This window comes from Heterocephalus glaber, unplaced genomic scaffold (genome assembly GCF_053883595.1).
Source record: "Heterocephalus glaber isolate CG9 unplaced genomic scaffold, H.glaber_assembly_v1.0 deba00001719, whole genome shotgun sequence".
Classification (NCBI taxonomy): domain Eukaryota; kingdom Metazoa; phylum Chordata; class Mammalia; order Rodentia; family Bathyergidae; genus Heterocephalus; species Heterocephalus glaber.
The window spans coordinates 3012493-3031451 of NW_028258432.1; the positions used below are offsets into that span (position 1 = coordinate 3012493).

Here is an 18959-nt window from a genome sequence, read left to right on the forward strand (position 1 = left end):
TGGCCAAGGACTCTCAACAGCCACAAGCATCAGCCAGTATTCCACCTGTACTAAGATGCAGTACAGACACAGGACTAAGTGCCCTAGGGGACTGAGTGCTAGTCCACAGCTTCATCTCTCTGTGGCTCAAATCTACTTTCCAGACGCAGCCACTCTGCCAGCCGTGATCGCCAACTGCTGCCAACTCTGCCCTAGGTCTTGGGCTCTGGCCCTCACTCTGTCCCCCACAAGGACCCAAACTGATGACAAGCTGGTGATGTGAGCGAGCAGGAAGGGGATGCTCTGCTGGCTGAGACTCCAGATGGAGTCGCACTCTCTGTGTGAAGGAACAGGACAGTGGCCACGTGTTGTCCCAAGCTCTAAGTCTGTGGTCACTTGTCACCCAGCAACGCTTTGTTGCTGTGTCTCTCTTATAAAAACTAGAGAAACGGCATCAGTTAACCTCTTCAGTCTTCTCCTCACCTTATAACTTTAACCACTGTTCTCTGGATCAAATTTCTTCAAAAAAATGCAAAAATCACCTTTTTTCTTAGACTCATTAATAAGGCCCTGTTACCAAAAAGGTTAGTTGTTCACATACCAATCCTAAGCTACTTCTTCATTTATCTAACAACCAACATTTATTAACATTGTGTTAAAAGTAAAGAAAAACGAGATTTTGGCAGATGTTATCTTCCGGTCTTTCCAGTACTGATTAATTTTGCTGATATAACTGAAAAGAATTTTTAAAAATTATAAATCGTTTTGATTTGGAATATGCAAAGAAACTATTTGCTCAACAAAATTACCTTTATACTGTCTTACCTTGCTCTTATCGAATGCTTAGTTATGAACAAGTAGTACTCAATTTTCTACTGCCACTGTAACATCGTTATTTGTCCCTGTAAGCACATAATTATACAGGACATGACAAAAAAATATTAAGTTGCTGGCTAAGTGGTAAAACTAATTACATTAAGAACCATGAGGGGCTGGGGATTTAGCTCAGTGGTTTTGCCGCCTGCCTCGCAAGCACAAGGTCCCAAGTTTGATCGCCGGTACCAAAAAAACAAAAAAAACAAAAAAGAAACCATTCGGTAAGAAGTAGACAGGCTGGGGCTGGGGATTTAGCTCAGTGGCACTGTGCCTGACTGGCAAGCGCAAGGTCCTGAGTTCGATCCCCAGTACTAAAGGAAAAGAAAAAAGGTAAACAGGGTTATAGCACCAACCATTTGTCTTCTTGTAGAACACAGAAGTGAATAAACAGCGGTAAAAGTCAAAAACCTGGTTTTGGGCTGGTCCTTGTGAAAACAGCCATTGGTTTTAAAGATGTTAGGCAGCAAAAAATTAATTCCACAAAATGAATTTTTTATTGATCTATAGAAGAGGTCTTATTACCCTAAAATACTAACTTAAGAGAGGTTTTACAGTACTGGTAAAAGCCAAAATGATCCTTCCCAAAAAAAAAAAAAAAAAAAAATTGACAGCAAGTGTTAAGGGTATTTTCTAGAGTTAGTACAAATTCTTTCTATAATGCAAGAACACAATAGTATTATTATTATTATTATTAAGAAGCCCCTCAGACATTTTTATCATTAAGAAGCACTCCAAATATACTTTAGGCTGCAATGCTGGCTAAGCAGTCAGGTGATACTGTTAAACCTAGGTCTGATTAGAAATCCCACTTCAATTTATTCTATACTATATCCAAAATTTACAAAAATGACCAAGTCATTAAGAAGGTTAAAAGAGGGCTGGAGATTTAGCTCAGTGGCACCGTGCCTGCCTCGCAAGCACAAGGGCCTGAGTTCGATCCCCAGTATGGGGGTTGAGGGTGTGTTTTCATTAAAACATACTCAGTACCCATTTTTTTAAAACTAAGGCAGCAAAGAGTACAATGCTTTTTCAACTAAGCATATGATGGGGCCCTAAAGAATGTTGTTAAAACACTATTCAGAGCAGCAGGAAAAGGACTTTCCACCTCTGAGTGAAAAAAACGTATGGCTAGAAACAAAAACCCTAGCTGCTGCCGCGTGCCTCCAAAGCACAAGGTCCAGAGTTCGATCCCCAGTACCAAAAAAAAAAAAACCCCAGCTGAACTGAACACAAAACACAGTAGCCTCTGTGTCTGCCTCACTCTGCTTCCTTTCCCCGGAGAAGCTGCCAATAAACACAACCACTCCACGTATAAGACATTTTCTTAAAATGTTTCATGTTTTAGTATTTCAAAACATCACATTCTTTTAGTTTTCTTACATGTATTTCATCTAAACCAAATAAGCAGTGTTTCCATATGAGAACCATTACCTGATCTTATGGCACCTTCTTCAACTCCATTCTCCAGCCACTGAGATTCAGTGTCCAACAAGCGGTTTTTTGATTCACTAAGTGGTCTGATAGGAAAAGGTGGATTTGAGCCAATACTGAAAAGAGGAGAAAATAATTTAGTAAATAATTTAATGTTCAATTAAGAATACTTAATAAATTAATAAGCAGCAAATTAGTATTCCTTTTCCTAAATATATGAGGGCAACTCATGAGACCTCAGCACTCAGCCAAAACTATCTTCAAAGGAAAAATATGCCCACACCCCCCATTACATGGCTCGCTAGACCCGAGAATCTGTACTCCAACACTTCCAATGTAAACAATTAGACAAAAGAAAAAAAGCTTCAGACCCAAGTCTGAGTGTTTTAACATGTTAATCAGGAGGCATAAGGTAGTACAGCAACAGGTGAGGAGCTATGTCTTTGGCCAGTACAAAAAAATTACCTGTCATTTCCCAAGTTTCTGCTTTCTACCTCTGCAGTTTAGATCTAAGGGGAAAAAATGATTTAGTGATTTAGCGTAGACTTATTCTTCTAGCTAAGAGAACTAGGGAAGGAGGGCATGGAGGAAAGAAAGGAAGAAAAAGGGAACTGAGATTTGCTGGTGCCTATGGTGGGCCAGAGTGTGTGCTAGGCATGTACACATTGTCTGACTTCTCAGTGATGGCTGCAGGCAGGTCTCATCATCTTCATCTTAACAGAGGGGAAAGCCAGGCTTGAGACAGTTTCAGTGACTTCAAAGACCATTATAAATTTTAGGGGTCTGAGGCCTTAGTTGTTGGGTTCAAAGGTTTATGTTCCTCTAAAGTCAATATGCTAATTTGGAACACAGCGCCCCTCACCTCCTACAATTTATTTCCGTAATAAATACATTTCAAGTGTTTCACTTCAAAAGAAGTATCTATCTTCTTTAAAATTCCATAAATTACTGAATTTATGAAAGTCTGCTTATCATGCAAATATTATGAGAAAATTTCCACTAAGATGAGTCAGAAAAATATTTGTATTTTTGAGTACTCATTATTTTGACAGTCTTAAGACCTATCAAAATACAATGATGACTAGTACAATGACTACTTCAAAAAAATATAATTGATATAAGACAATACAATCAAATTTAAAAAGAATCTTACTTTCCTTGCTTCCTAGTTTGCCCAGAGATTTCCACTCATTGCAACTGTCCTAGTTTAACTACTGATGTACGCTTCATACGGAAGCATCCTTCCCTATTCTCAAGGGTTCTGGTTCAAAGGATAAAAATACACAGTAATTCTAAGCATTTTAGGCACATATACACATTGACCCACAGTTTAAAAAATTTAAATAGAATCTCTCTTCCCCTATTTATGAAGGCTCACTGAATTGCTATTGTATGTGCCCATAAGATATGTGTGTACATGGTTCGTTTCATAATCAATACTGGAAAACACAGGGACAAGAAACATACCTTCCAGCACAGTCATTCTGGTTTGCAGCGGAAGCCTGTTCTGGATCCATCCCCACCAGGCGAGCTGGGAAACTGCAGCCATCACCCAAGCTGCACAATGAGAGACAGAACAGTGTGCCTCGAGACCAGACCTGACACCAGCTCTCAGAGGCACGAGGGGAGGTCACTGTGAGCTGTCATTTTAGTCCTGAGACTCTAGTTCAGAGATCACCTCTACTGAACACACAAGCCCTTGTCTTTTATGATTTGCACATGTTCAGAAACAATGTCAGCTGGGCACCAAGCACGCCTCTAATCCTAGCTACTTGGGGGGCTGAGGCAGGACAACTGCTTAGCCTATGAGTTTAAATCCGGCTAGGCTCCATAACATGACAAGACACCATCTAAAAAAGTAAACTGAATAAGATATTAAGACAATGTCCTCTCTATCAAGATCACCATCTCTAGTCAGCAAGTAATCAGATCAGTGGCTTTCTTATCACAATCATTTAAGAAATCATCCAAGCTCAACCTGAAATTAGAGACGTAAGCTCCACCTATGCATTCATTCAACAACATTCACCAAATCATTATCTACGGCTGAGGGCATAGCTCAATGAAAAAGCACTTGCCTAGCATGCATGGGCTCCTGGTTAGGGTCTCTAGCACAGCAAAACAAATTTAAAAAAAAACCAACCTCAAACATCTATTGAACGCCTATGACATTCTGGGTAATATTTTAAGCACTGGGGACATAGTGACCAAAAGAGAAGAAAATCTCTGCCTTCAAGAAGTTTATAGTGTCCCAGCTCTTGGGAGGCTGAGGCAGGAGGATTGCTGTGAGTTTAAGAAACAGCATGGGTTACATAGTGAGTACAAGGCCAGCCTGAACTATATAGCAAGACCCTGTCTCAAAAAACAGAAACAAAAAAAGAAGTTACTAGTGTAAAAAAAAACCCTATAGTTATGTCTTATTTTCACATTCTTATATCAAAACTGTATACAACAGGGGCTGTCACCTCCAGCCAAGACAGAATAACTGGTAAGTGTGACAGGCCATCATAGACAGCCAGAAACTGGAAGTAATGTTTCAACACAAGGCTGCACAGTACTGTGGTCTCAAAAAGAAGAAAAATAAGTAGACCAACTTTCTGCCACAACTGTAGCACCAGAAGGGGACTCCAAGCAGAGCAAGGTAGTCCCGTGAATCGAGGTGACAGAGATGGGAGTTTTGAGAGCTGAAGTGGCCTCAATCTACGAGACAGAACAGAGCAAGAAGAAGACACATAGAGAAATTACTGCAGCAGTGTGCAAAGTCCTGTATTTGAGTGTTTTGATAAATATTAAGCTATCCAGGTGAATCTGGGAAAAGAACCAGGAAGTGTAAGGAACAAATTCAGAGTCCTCACAACACTGGGAAGCATTCAACTCTGATCACGCAAAGTGGAGAGATCTCTGCCATGAATCTGAGGGACTTCATTTGAAGTCTAAGGCTAAACTAGCCCTAAAGAAAATGCTACTCTGGACTCAACCTAAATAAGCTTAAAAAAAAGCCTCAAAAAGCTCTAGCAGAGACGTAAGTAAGCTAATTCCTGACAAAACCAAATTCACATTCTTTAAAGGGAAACAAGCTGGGCGTGGAGACACATTCCTGTAATCTCAGCACTCTGGAGGCTGAGGCAGGAGTTTGAGGGCAGCCTGGACCACACAGTGAGCTGAAGAGCAGCCTGGAATGCAGAGCGAGGCCCTGTCTCAATAAAAACAGAAACAAAAGGACAATAAAATCTGTTCAGCAAATTAGCACTCAAAATGTTCACCATCCAATCAAAAGTTACTAGACATGTAGAAAATGAGATCCATGGCTAAGAAAAAAACAGCCAACAGAATCAGAAAATTAACAATTTTGGGCTAGGGATTTAGCTCAGTGGTTCCGCTGCCTGCTTTGCAAGTGCAAGGATCCAAGTTCAATCCCCGGTACCAAAAAAAAAAGAAAATTAACAATTTCCATGAAAATTAGTAGATTCCAAACTGATGATTATAAATAGGTCCATAAATGTAAAGGAATAACAGATATAACGAAAACAGAAATGTAAGCTAGAGTGAAAACCTCACCAGATAGGCTTACCAACAGATTTAGACAGTGCAGAAGCAGAGAAGAATGGACTTTTAGACACAGCAGCGGAAACTAACCAAAATGAAGCAAAGACCAAAAAATGGATGGGGGAGGAGGGTAGAACAACAATGATCTGTGAGTTGCTACTAAGAAACTGAATGTGTATATACTTGAAAGTGCCAGGAAGGCTGGCAGGGAAGGGCTAGAAAAGAGGGCAGTAGGCAAAAACACGAGAAAACCAACTGAGGCCAGGCATGGTAGCACCTGCTTGTGATCCCAGCAGTGGGAGCTGAGGCAGGAGGATGGCAAGTTCAACCCCAGCTCAGGCAACTTAGGAACTTAAAAGACCAAGACCCTGTTTCAAAATAAAAAATGAAAAGGGATGGGGATGTAGGTCAGTGTAAAGGCCATGGGTTCAATCCCAGGACTGAAAAAAAAAAACCAAGTGAAGGCATAATGGGTAAAACTGATTTAAATCTGATGAAAGCTATAAATTCAGATTCAAAAAGCATAATGAACAAGCAGGCAGGATAAGTACCATCACAAAACTGCTTAAAACTGGTGATACAGAAAAATGTGTGGGTGTGGGGAAAATAACAAGAGTCCATGCAGTAATTTACAAACAGCAGATTAGGACAGCAGTAAGGCTGATGTTCCAGAGACCATGCACAGCGGAAAAGAACAGAATAATACCTTTCTAACAGGAAGCTGGAGGGAACCTAAAACCATGAATTCACTGAGCAGAGAAAATAACTTTCTCAACAAATGATCCATGTTCCAATCAGGGGGAACAGAAACATCTCAAAAACATGAGCCAACAGAGAAAGTAAGTACACAAGTCAGCGGTGAACTTGAATATACAGCCACAGACCTATGTAAAAGGAAAAGGCTGAACATAACAATGGACTGGGCTGGGAGAAACTCTGAGGGGACTAACATGCCTGTAATCGTTGTCTATGTCAGGGATGGGAGAAGCAATGGTTAACGATTTTTCCAAATTTGATGAAAACTATAAAACCAGAGGAAAGAGGCTCAACTGATCCCAACAAGAAACATGAAGAAAACTAAACCAAGGCAGGGCCGGGGATTGGGCCCAGTGGTTCCACCGCCTGCCTCGCAAGCGCAAGGACCTGAGTTTGATCCCCGGTACCAAAAAAAATTAAAAAAAGAAACTAAACCAAGGTGTATCTTAAGAAAATTTTGAAGTGATTAAACAGAAAGTCTTTATAGTAGCCAGTGAAAAGACACCTTCTCTATAGTGTGAGAAAATAAAATTGACCACAAACTTCTCATCATAAAAAAACACAGGCCAGAAGATAGTGAAGCGAACACCAAGCAAAAGCAGCCTTCTAAAATGAAGACCACATAAATCACTTTTAAAGCCAAAATAGGTAATTTGGTCAAGGAAAAAACTGTACCTAACAAATATACCACATAAATTATAAGTATTTTTCTTCTGTATAATGACTTGGGTATGCAGATGTTCTAGAATGGTCGGGAATTAGAGAAAAATGGAAACTATGAATCGTTAGTACATCTTCTTTTACAACTGAGGTAAAGTTGCACTATGCGTTTTAATAAAGAATGTATTATTCACTTCTGTGATGGAATCTTTGAAGCTACAGCAGTAATAGGTATATCCTTAAGATTCAATTCCAACAATTTATTTTTAAATAAGGGATTTTTTTTATACATCATCTATATTTTTTGCTCCCCATTCATACAGTGTGCTCAAACTCTACCTACTTTCTTTCTGTATTTATTGGGTACTGGGGATCGAACTCAGGTCCTTGCATTTGTGAGACAGGTGTGGTGCCACTGAGCTAAATCCCCGGCCCAACCCTAATTTAAAATGAAAGAGAATAAAGTATTTTATGTCTGATCAAGCTATTCTGATCATTCATTTTAAAGGCCCATAAAAATACCATTATGTATTACATTCTCTGAATCTTAATACATTCAATCAGAGACACAGACTACTACAGAGTTCACAATTTCTGAGACCTGCAATTTATAAGTTACCTTGAAAATACTGGAAGTAGCCAATATTTCTTTTCATCACCAAAGACTTGTTTCCAATTTTTACTGTACCCAAGAGAGAAACCATTTCCATCAGGTCCATATGAAAATGTAGGTGCACGGAATGATTCTATTAAAAAAAAAGCTAATTAATTTATTTAAAAATTATAAAAGGGATGGAGTATCAATTTTCTTGCTTATGTCTCATGTTAAACCATAAATATAATTTAAATATTTGTAGCTATTAAAAAATAACTAGAAATGAATAGGTGATAAGCCAATCACCCTGAGATTACACATTATATACATGTGCTACACTGTAGCTGATAAATATCTACAATTACTGTGTATCTATTAAAAATATATTTTTAAAGTCTTCTGAAACTTATTTAGAAAAAAGTAATTTTTATTTTATCAACTATATAAAATGTCAAAACAATTATCTAGTCTTATTGAAAATTCTAATGAATTATGTTCAGTATATCTTTTAAAGAGATATTTTAACTCCAACTTTACTCTTATTTATGAATTTCCTATCATGTTTCTCACAGGGACAGAACCAGGTATTTGTGATCCAAAGATAAAAGCAGATGAAATTCCTACCAAAGAATCTCCAGGGAAGCAAAGCTACGTGGGCCGCAAGTCACACTCAGCACGTGGGAGCAGAGGTGAGAAAAACCGATTTTGTCTGGATCAGACTGCGCATGTCCTGGGGCAGTGGCAGGGGAAGGTGAGGAAAAAGGCAGGGCACTTGAGGGTGACCCTGAACACGAGCAAGGAAGAGGCCAACAGTGGTTACAGACCACTCTGGTGTCATATATTTTATTTATTTATTTTTTAATTTTAATTTTTCTTTTGGTACTGGGGATTGAACTTGAGACCTTGCGCTTGCGAGGCAGGAGGCAGCACCACTGAGCTAAATCCCCGGCTTTTTTTACTTAAAAACAATGTACTTCTGCATGTTTTGTAAGCTATGGATAAGAAGCAGCCAGCAGTTTCTCCAACTGACGATGCAGCAAAGTAGAGTAAAAGCTGAAGGGCCAGGCGTGGTGGCACACACCTATAATCCCAGCTCGTGGAGCATTGCTACATAGTGAGTTCAAAGCCAGCCAAATTACACAGCAAAACCCTGTCTCAAACTGTCTCCCCTCAAAAGCAAAACAAAACCCTGAAGGGAAGGAGCTCAGAAGACATGGGAGGGCATCCTGTGTGTCCTAAAGATGAACTCGAATGCCAGAAATGACATCTTTCCTCAGAAGATAGAGCAAAGCGGCAGGTGTGAAAGGACCAGTGTGTATGAAAGGTTATAAAGGTGGAAGATGAGTTTGCTTGTGACTCTGAAGCTTTCTGTGAAGAATTCATGAGGGTCAGCAGAACAAGGAGAATGGTGAACCAATCTGGAATTACACTGTGGGTTAAGAGATGACCAGAAACGCATGACGCTGTAGTCAAGAGTCAAGGGCCACGGTGAGGCCTGGAGATGCTCACTCAGTCTTGCTATGGGAGTAAGATTCCCTTCAGCTGTGAACAGTCTTGTCTGTGCGAACGAAATGATAGCTGGAAAACCCAGGCCATGGGGCCGTGAGGAAACCCAAGGGCAAAAGATGGATGGTGCAGTGAAGAGTTTCTGAAGTCAACTTACAGAATATTGAATGGACAAGGATAAGAAATGAAACCAGAAGAAAAACGTGGGAGAAAACTGTTGGATAAGACAGGATTGAGTGATCCACAAAACAAAGTATTTTAGATTGCAGAAAAGGAACAATGGAAAGACTAAAAGATTATAGTCAGAGAACGAAATATTCTGGTTGAAAATTTCACCCTTAGAAGTTTTTCAGTTTTAGGTAATTAAAAGCTCAAAGTGTGGTTATGGGAATGAGAAGCCACCAGAATCAAAGGGACTAGTTTGCCTGTTTAGACCATGGCACCAGTTTGAACACGGGGACTCGTTTAACATGGGGAAATTATATAATTGGGGTAACAGTTATGAAGGGCAAAGGTACTGTAACAAGATAGAATAAAAATCTGGATGTTGCAAGGGAGAATCAGCCAGGGGTGTGAGAGGATGAGGCTGTAAGAAAGACGGTGTGCTCAGGCAATGTGTTTTCAAAGCATGGGCCAGGATGCTGTAGCAGGCCATGCAATCAAGGCAAAAACGCAAGCTAAAGTGCAAAGTATCAGAGCACAGTGCACATAGTTGAGACCGATGATGCTCTGTGAAATTCTTAACTTACGTAATTTGGTAAGTCTGTGTGCATACATACCAAATCATGATGCAAATGTGTTTCTCACTGTGGTCACTGGTAAAAAATTATTTGTAGAGAAGTGGTTTCCCTGGAAACATTCATCTCACAAAGACTCACAGGGTGAATAAGCCAGGCCAGTGGGAGGCAGCAGATGAAAGCATTTCTGCACAACCTACATCAGGTGGCTACCACTCAGCTCCAACTGGTTGACACCAGGTGGGAAATGGGCCCACTATTATCAGATGTATCCTTTGGAAAGCAAAAATTCTAGGTATTTTTATGTGAAATCTTTTCATTTTTAGCTTTTGCTGAAGGTTTTAAGGGGTGGCCTTTGTCAGCATGCCAACTTTTTGTTATCTCTGATTAAGAATAAGAAGATGGCAGGACATTCTATGGAGAAGATAAATTAGTTAATGTAAGGAATTTTACGCACATGTAAAAAGGATAAAGGAGTGATGGAAGTGGAGGAGAGATTAACAGTAGAAGGCAGGCTGAAGGAGGAAGGGTGTAGAAATCCTTACCCTGAAACCCTAACTTACAGGACCCAATGACACAGGAACTTAGAATGATCCAAATGTAACTACTATCTAAATGCTTCCCTAAAGCCTCTCTTCAGTATTCTGTATTAAAACTATTTCCAAGTTGGGTGTGCTGGCACTCGCTGCAAACCCAGCTGGGACAGGAGCATCACTGAGAGTTTGAGGCCAGCCTACAGCTACACAGTGAGTTCAGTTTCTTCCCAATTCTCCTGGCGGATATGAGTTTCGGATGGCAGGTGATCGTCAACCTTTTTATCTGTGGTGCTGGGGACTGAACCCAGAGCCTTTGTGCCATGCTATCTCCCCAGCTCTTCTTTCAGACAAGGCCTTGCTAAATTGCTCAAGCTGGCATCCAACTCTCAATCCTCCTGCCTCAGCCTCCCAGAGTGTGTGTGTGCGCACGTGCGCTTGCTTGCTTATTTGCAGTGCTGGAGATTAAACCCAGGGCCTTGCATATGCTAGGCAAGTGGTGCTCTTTATTAAAATTATATTTTTTTATCTGTTTAAATTCCATATTTTATATATAACCTATTACTGAAATTATTAAAGTGATTCTTAGTTCAATATAATGAACCTTGACATTTATTATACAGTTTGTATCCAATCAGTTTTAACAGAGATCCATTTTACACTGCTCTATCAGCTGACTGCTGGCCTTGTCTATTTTCATATTCATTTAGGGTTATGTTCCTAAATAATTATCATTTATTTTGGCCTATTTACCTATTGTTGTTCTATTTTTTCCAACTAGCCAGCAGTGGTAGCTGAATAGTGAGAGGACACTGAGGAAGAACATTGCAGACACAAAGAAAAGGAAAAGTACGTGGAATTTTGCACGTGTATCTGTCAGTTCATTCTGAGGAAAGAAAAAAGAAGTTAATTTTAAGGGCATTAAACCTCTAAAATATAACATAATTTAGTTCTGCCTACAGATTGCAACAAAAAATTTAAAAATTTTAGCAATATTACTCAGTAACCAAACGACAAGATGGACTCTTCTGCCTCACAATTTTCTTTTGTACTTTATAGCCAAGCTTTGCTCGCTGTCCAGAACCTATGCTGAAGTATCCCCTTATTTTAACCATGTATGCTGTCACCAGAAACGTGCTGGGATACGCTCGAGTTTTCTCTTGTTTCTCAGGTCTCCATTTTCAGTGCACGGCTGCAGAAGTGTCCATGCCTTAGCTGCTCTGACTCCGACCGTGTCACCCTCTCTAGAGCCTGTAAAGTGACCAGCTATCTGCTAAATATATCTGCCACAAGACAGTAAATGAAAACTGCTTCTCTATTATTCTTTCTTACAGCTCCAAGAATCCACCCTGCTAGTTAAATTATGAAAGCATTTTGTCTGCTTTTGTTTCTGGTGCTGGGGATTCAACCCAGGGCCTCATATGCTCTACCACTGAGTTATAGCCTTACTATACATTACATTATTTTGGTATTTCTTTTTCCTCACTTTACCTCTTAAGTGATCCTTTTATCTCACTATCCTGTGAAGTAAATTTTTGTATACAATTCACTATAAAATGTCATAAAAGAGATAGTGAGGGGGCCGGGAATTTAGCCCAGTGGTTCCGCTGCCTGCCTTGCAAGTGCAAGGTCCCAAGTCTGATCCCCGGTCACCCCCCACTCCCCCAAAAAAGAGATAATGAGAATGTCATGGCAATATGTTTTTACCTTTGGACAATTCTCTGTAGATTTCCTGTGGCAAAGCTTGTGCAAATAGAGACAATGTATTAAGAAACCAATTTTTATACAAAATTATCCTGAACACCTGAGCACTGTTATAAATCCCGTGTGCTCTGAAGGAACACTAAGATGTTGTTCTCTAATAGTTATCTATAATATTTTCTTTAAAAACCCAAGAGAAAATCAGACAAAAATATTTAGTTCTTCAAGCACAATTCAGGTACTCTTTCAACATGTACCTTTTTCATTCAGTTTTTAACAGGTTCATGTCTAGAAAGAATAAAATGGTTTAGCAAGTATGTGTTTCTCTAAACTTTTGATTAGCAGTTTCTAAATACTAGACCTGAAGTAATATGTGACGGCACACATAAGCAATCCCAGCACTTGGGAGGCCGAGGCAAGAGGATCACTACTAGTTCAAGGCCAGCCTGAGACACAGACCCTTTCTCAACACATACACACACACACACACACACAAACCAGACAGGACGACACCTTACCACCTTCACTGCTATGACTTTGTTACAGCTAGAAAACTACAACAGGCTCCAACAGGCGCTGGCTGTGGGACTCCTCCCCGTTCCCACCTGGTCACAGGCTAGCCATGAGAGCGACCCTTCACAGGTCTGATCATGTCGCTGCTGCTCTCCCCAGTTCAGTGGGCTAACAGCCACCTTCCAGCTCTCTCCAACACCCACACCCTGGCTTCCTCTTAGTCTCCTCCTGCTTATTCTCCTCTGTCGGGAGCAACGCTACATAATTCTAGGGAAAAATCATTTGGTTAGCCTAGTTCTCCTGCCTACAGCCCGGCTATGGAATTCCGAGACATAATTCCATTTTGGCCTCCAGTCACAACTGAGACCTCAATGATCCGGTGATGCTGTGATTCTCCAGGACAAGATTACACAGCTGAGACATCCTGGGAGGAACAAACATCTACTCAGTTCCTCATCCTTCTTGGATTGTTACATCTTGTTTACCCGGATGTACTGAACTCTCTGCAAGTCATTTGTTACATCTGTTTCTCCTGATTACTAAATATCAGGTGCGGTAAGCTGTGGTGCTTCCGTCTTTGCCACTGATGAGACCAAAGCTCAGCTTCTCAAAGTCTCATTTTGCTACCTTTCCTGTAATTCGCCTTGTGCTGCCCTGGCTCACAGGAGACCAGGACTCACTGCAGAGGCTCTAGTAACATCCCCTTCCCCTGTTCCCTACACTCCTCTAGCACAACGGCCTCCTTGCTGCTGCCCCAAACACGCTGAGGATACCAACGCGTTCCCTTTGTCTCCCACTGCCCCCAACTCCCTCGTAAGCTGCTCCAGTCCCACTCTTAGTAAGTCCCCTCCTGTCCCGTTTACTGTGTCCCTTGTTCCTCATACCGGCCCCCTACTTAACCAATCCCCTGCCCTGACCTATTTTTATGATGTGTCTCTCTCCTCAAAAGTAAGCTCTACAAGGACAGGGAGACAGGGCTCTCTCTGATATAGCTCAAAAGAACCCATCTGGGAGAGAAAGTTCTAAATATGCACTGAATGAAGAAAAAGGTAGATGAAAATTTACTATTCTGTTCTTAGGATGAACCTTAAAGTAATAAATCATTATATGCAAACACTGCTGAATCTTCTGATGGAAAAACATGAAATTACATCATTTCCACTTCATTCATCTGGCACTGAATCTTTTATTTAAATAGGGCTACTGAGTATGGTTAGTTTGCAAACTGGAAAAGGCGCCCAGCAAAGGGGGACAACAGAGGCCAAAATTCCTGGGGCTGAGACCACACAAGAGGTAGGGTGGTACTGTCCTCTACTATGTACAAATAAAGGCAGAGTAAGTGCTGACACCTCCACCCCAGTTCCATCTTACTTATTTGTAGAGTTTTTTTCATGTGTTTTCTGTGGTGCTAGAATGATGCTGAGATCAAACCTAGGGCCTTGCACATGCTGGGGAAGCACTCTGTCACTGAGCTATACCCCCAGTCCAACTACCTGGTTTTAAATATTCAAATACCTAATGATGTTTTAATGAAAATCCTTCTGAACTATATTAGATGTTTGCTGGAAATAAAATTGTGCTTTCATGCCTTAGGGCTTTAATTGTTGACTATGAGTAGCAAGTGATAGTGGGAAGTACTGGGATGTTTAGATGAACAGGTATAATATTCACGTATGTGACCTATAATATTAAATATGTGACCCTGAGTAGATGGCTAGCTTCTTCAATCTGTTTCCAACTCTGAAAACTGGAATAATGATAACAGCCCCTCAACAGTAACCACATTTCCTTATTTCCTGTATTCTTGGAACCTCACTGTCTTAGGGAGAGATTGCCCTTCTCAGGCTGGCCAATTCTCAGAGGGAGAGCAAGCCTCAGCTAGGATGGTGCCTTTCCTGTGCAAACTAACCAATATGGAGCTATACTCCAACCACCACCTCCGCCCGGCTCTCACGCCCAGGCACTACTCCTTTGCCCTCATCATTCCCAGGCCAGCCAGAAGACAACCGAGACAGCCCACGGAGATTACCTGAACTTCCTCAATCTCTTAGCTCCCTTCCCATCTGGCCCCAGTGCCTGATGCTACAGAACCGCCAGCCTGAACGCCCCATAGCAGTGCGCCCCTTGCTTTGGAGGCTGTTATCTTCCAGTAAGTGGGCTGTCTCTAAATGGATGGGCCTCGTCATATCTGAGTAATAGTAAAAGCTGCATTTAAAACACCTCCCAGTGTTTCGGGAAGAATGGAAAAGCACTTTTAAACTACACCTCCCCCTTCACAATCAGACTTAAATGTAGAAGTGAAAATAAAAGTGCAGGATGACAACAGGTGAGTATTTGTGCAAATTTACAATGACAAGAACCAAAAATCATAAATAAAAGCAACCGTTTAAAAAATGCAAAACTTTGATTTGACAAAAACTAAACAGGGTTAGAAGACATACACATAAAATATGGAAATTACATCTGTAAACCAGGACAGAAAAGGAATCAATAGCAGCAGTGCCTTATGTAGCCTGGGTACGTGTTCTTGGTGAGAGGTATCCATTGCAAGTATCTTCTCCCAGTCTGAAGCTTTCCTTTTTTCATTTTAAGAGCAACCTTTCTGAATAAAAAAAAAATTTTTTTTTCAAGATTTAAATAGGCTGGCCTAGAACCCATGGGCTCAAGCAATCTTCCTGCCTCAGCCTCCTGAGTAGGTGAGACTACAGATGTGTTGTGGCACCTGGCTAAAACGAATTCTTTATTTTATCTTATCTTCTCTATCTATCTATTTTTTGGAGACAGGGTCTTGCTATGTAGTCCAGGCTGGTCTTGAACTCACTGTGTAGTCTAGGCTGGCCGTGAACTCATGGCAGTCCACCTGCCTTAGCCTCCATAGTGCTGGGATGACAGGCATGCACCACCATGCTCAGCTAGGAATTCTTAATTTTAATTTTCTTTTATGGTTAGTGACTCCTATATTCTACCTAAGTAACCCTTAGTCACACCAAGGCCAAGAATATACATTAGAAGCAGGGCCAGGTGGTGCACACCTGTCATCCCAGCACCCAGGAGAGGCTGTGGCAGGAGGATTGGTGCAAGTCCAAGGACAGCCTGACTACACAGTGAGACCCTCTCTCAAAAAATGTTTTTTAAAAATGTAGATTAGTATATTTAATGAAAGAAACTCCTTCCTGCATAAATACAAAACATGCCAGAAAAAAAAAAATCAAAGGACAAAGTAGGAAGGTCACAAAAAGACATACTAGTAGCTACTAAACATAAACTTTTAAACATGTATAAAATATTATATTTTGCTCATAAATTAGCAGGCACTGAATGTAAGAAAGGGAGAGAACAAAGACAGGAAATTAGAAGACATAGACATGGTTTAGGGTTAGAAATGATTTGAGGAACATCAAATTGGAAAAAGTATAACGAAGACATTGAATGTTTTCTGTATATCAAATATTTACATTAATTTTAATCTTCACATCAATCCTATGGGTTAAGTATTACTACAAATTTTAAAGATGAACAAACAAACAAGTTTAAGTATCTTGACTGTGGCTATGCCTTCATTCAACAAATATACTGAGTACATACTGTGTGCCAGGCAATAATCTAGGTGCTACATCAATGAACAAAAGAGACAAAAATTGCTGCCTTCAGTGGAGCTCAGATTCTAGCAGATATATGGCATTTGTAAGTAAACAGAGGCTCATTGTTAGTATGCTATCCTGATTCTAGATCTAAGTTTCGTGAGGGCTCAAAGAGCTCAGAAGTTCCCCAAGAGCTTAATGATGACTTTAACTTTTCCAGCCTAGCAGCTGATAGTGGTAGATAGATTCTGTTCCCACATTGGATAAACAAAGGAACAACAATGAAAAGAGAAGGACACAAGGGATGAGACATGGTGGTTTTTATGGTGCCTGCCATCATCATGTCTGGGGGTCAATAGATCACAACTGGTGACTGAGGACTGGGGCTCAGCGGTGTGAGAGCCAGGCTCAGGCTGGTACTTGCGAAGGCCACAGGTGTCCATGAGACTGTGAAAAAACCTCACAGAGAGCCAAGGACTGACCTGACAATGAGGAGGCAATAACATCCAGAGGAATAACATCCAGAAACTATCATGCCTGGCCGGAATAAGACCTTCACCTTCACAAGCAAACAGGCCACTCTACAAACAATGGGCTACTACTCTCAGTAAATAAGACATGCAGCTATAAAGAAAATTTAAGACAGAGTATACAGCCTCCCCAGCACCAGGAAGTCCAGTGATTGTCTGCACACCTGCACTGACCATCCTTGGACCCTCAAGTCATAAACATTCCTTACGATCATAGCCCCTTTCCCAAGCCCTATATAAACTTAATTTCTCTCCCAGCTAGCTGCGGATCTCTTCTCTTTTCTTTCTCTCTTTCCCCCAGCCCGCATGTCAGCCCAGCCACACAGGGATGAAATAAATTCAGCTCTTTCCATCTAGCTGCTAAAATCTGCCCCTTATTTCAGTTTCTGTTCACACCTGGTCAGGAATAAAGCTTTTTCTCACAAAACCTGTCTCCAAGTGGCCTCACACACACTGTTTATAACAGAAACTCAGTTCACATACAGGGAAGAGTTATAATGTATTTTTAAATTATTTCTAAATTTTACCAAAATGGCACATATACAGATAAAATCAAATAATGCTAAAAGGCTACTCATGAAAAAGTATAGTTAAGTTCTCTGCACTTCGAGGAGGCACTTCTTTCCACATTTTTGGTAGACTTTTCCCCTGAAATATGTATTTCCATACTAAAAAATGTTTAAGCTTATTATTTATTTTGAGTAGACTACTTAACATACAAATTCAAAAGATAACTGTAAAGAGCATGTTTCCTTTAACTGTATTCTCCAGAGAAGACTATACACGTGTATGTTATTTTCCCATGGCAGCACACTATATGTACTCTTCAGTGCCTTGTACCTTTCACACAATACATCTCAAAGACCACGTCATACTGTTTGTCACACAAAGCTTCCTTCTTCTTTCTTAGGTGCACTGCATTCCTTTGTATAGATATATTTAACTAGTTCTGTTGATCAGACATTTGACCGTTTTCAACCATTTGCCATTTTAAGAAATGCTGAAAATCTACATAGACAGGAAGCAGGTTAGAGCTGCACTGTTGCTTTTATTGTAGTGCAATCTGGCTCATCAAGTCAAAGAAAAGCAGTTTGACTTTGTTACAGTGTGGCTGAGAATAATTTGGACCACAAAGAAAAGCTCACGGTATCTTGTGGAATGGATATTTACTTACAAATAAACATGTATATGAGTCTAAAAAAAAGTCTAACTAGTAAAATTAAAGTATCAGAATGAAATAATTCCTTAGCCATAGAACAACTTTAAAAAGTCTTAAATACATGTTTTAAGATAAAAAAGACTCACCGTCCAAAATTTTATAAAGTACTCTAAAACTGTTGTTGCAACAAAAAGACAATATAACAGAGAATACAATAAAAACAGCATGAAGAATTTGTAATTAGAAAATCCCACACAGTTATTCACCCTAGAAAATAAAGAAAGTCACGTTATAAAAACAAGACAAGTCACAAATTTACAGAAATAGAAAGTTGAGTGGGAGTTGCCAAGGGCTGGGAGATGGGAAGTTACTGAATTAAAGAATTTTGGTTTCATTAAGTTGAAAGTTCTGATGACTGTACAACGATGTAAATAATACTTAATACTACTAAGTGGTTAAGACAGTGACTTGTATTTTTTATCATAAATAAAAATTTAAAAAAATAAAGATGTATTAGCCAGATGCAGTGGTACACACTGTAATCTCAGCTACTCTGGAAACTAAGGCAAGAGTATCATAGCTGCCATCCTGGGCAACTTAGTAGATTCCGTCCAAAATAAAAAGGATTGGGGACGTAGCTCAGCAATAGAGCATGAGGCCCTAGTATTGCTTACTAACTAAACCAACCAACCAACCAACCAACCAACCATAAAGCTTGGAAATGGGTTGTTTGGAAATTACAGAGTACTGTGATTCTTAATAATCATTACTGTAATCATCATTTGTTAACAACATTAAAAGATATTTTAAGGAAAACATTTAATATAAATAAGTTCATACATATACATGTATATAT

The 18959-nt window shown here is 40.1% G+C and overlaps 1 protein-coding gene across 10 annotated transcripts in view; it reads right to left on the reverse strand.

Annotated features, from left to right (window-relative positions):
- LOC101702786 (zDHHC palmitoyltransferase 20) overlaps positions 1-18959 on the reverse strand; it is a 67747-nt gene that overhangs the window by 4014 nt on the left and 44774 nt on the right. The window contains exons 7-14 of one of the 10 annotated variants that reach the window (XR_002386179.2): positions 18250-18370; positions 12327-12362; positions 11373-11505; positions 7868-7994; positions 3754-3843; positions 2752-2795; positions 2287-2402; positions 859-881 (exon numbers count right to left, since the gene is read on the reverse strand). Coding sequence is in view for 5 of the 10 variants with exons in the window: in XM_013075839.3 (XP_012931293.2) it covers positions 844-881; positions 2287-2402; positions 3754-3843; positions 7868-7994; positions 11373-11505; positions 12327-12362; positions 18250-18370 (661 nt within the window). In the remaining 5 variants the exon portion in view is untranslated. Of the gene's footprint in view, positions 1-804; positions 882-2286; positions 2403-2751; positions 2796-3753; positions 3844-7867; positions 7995-11372; positions 11506-12326; positions 12363-18249; positions 18371-18959 lie in introns of those variants that run through there. The other 9 variants (XM_013075839.3, XR_002386182.2, XR_002386180.2 and 6 more) reach the window with 9 other exon arrangements.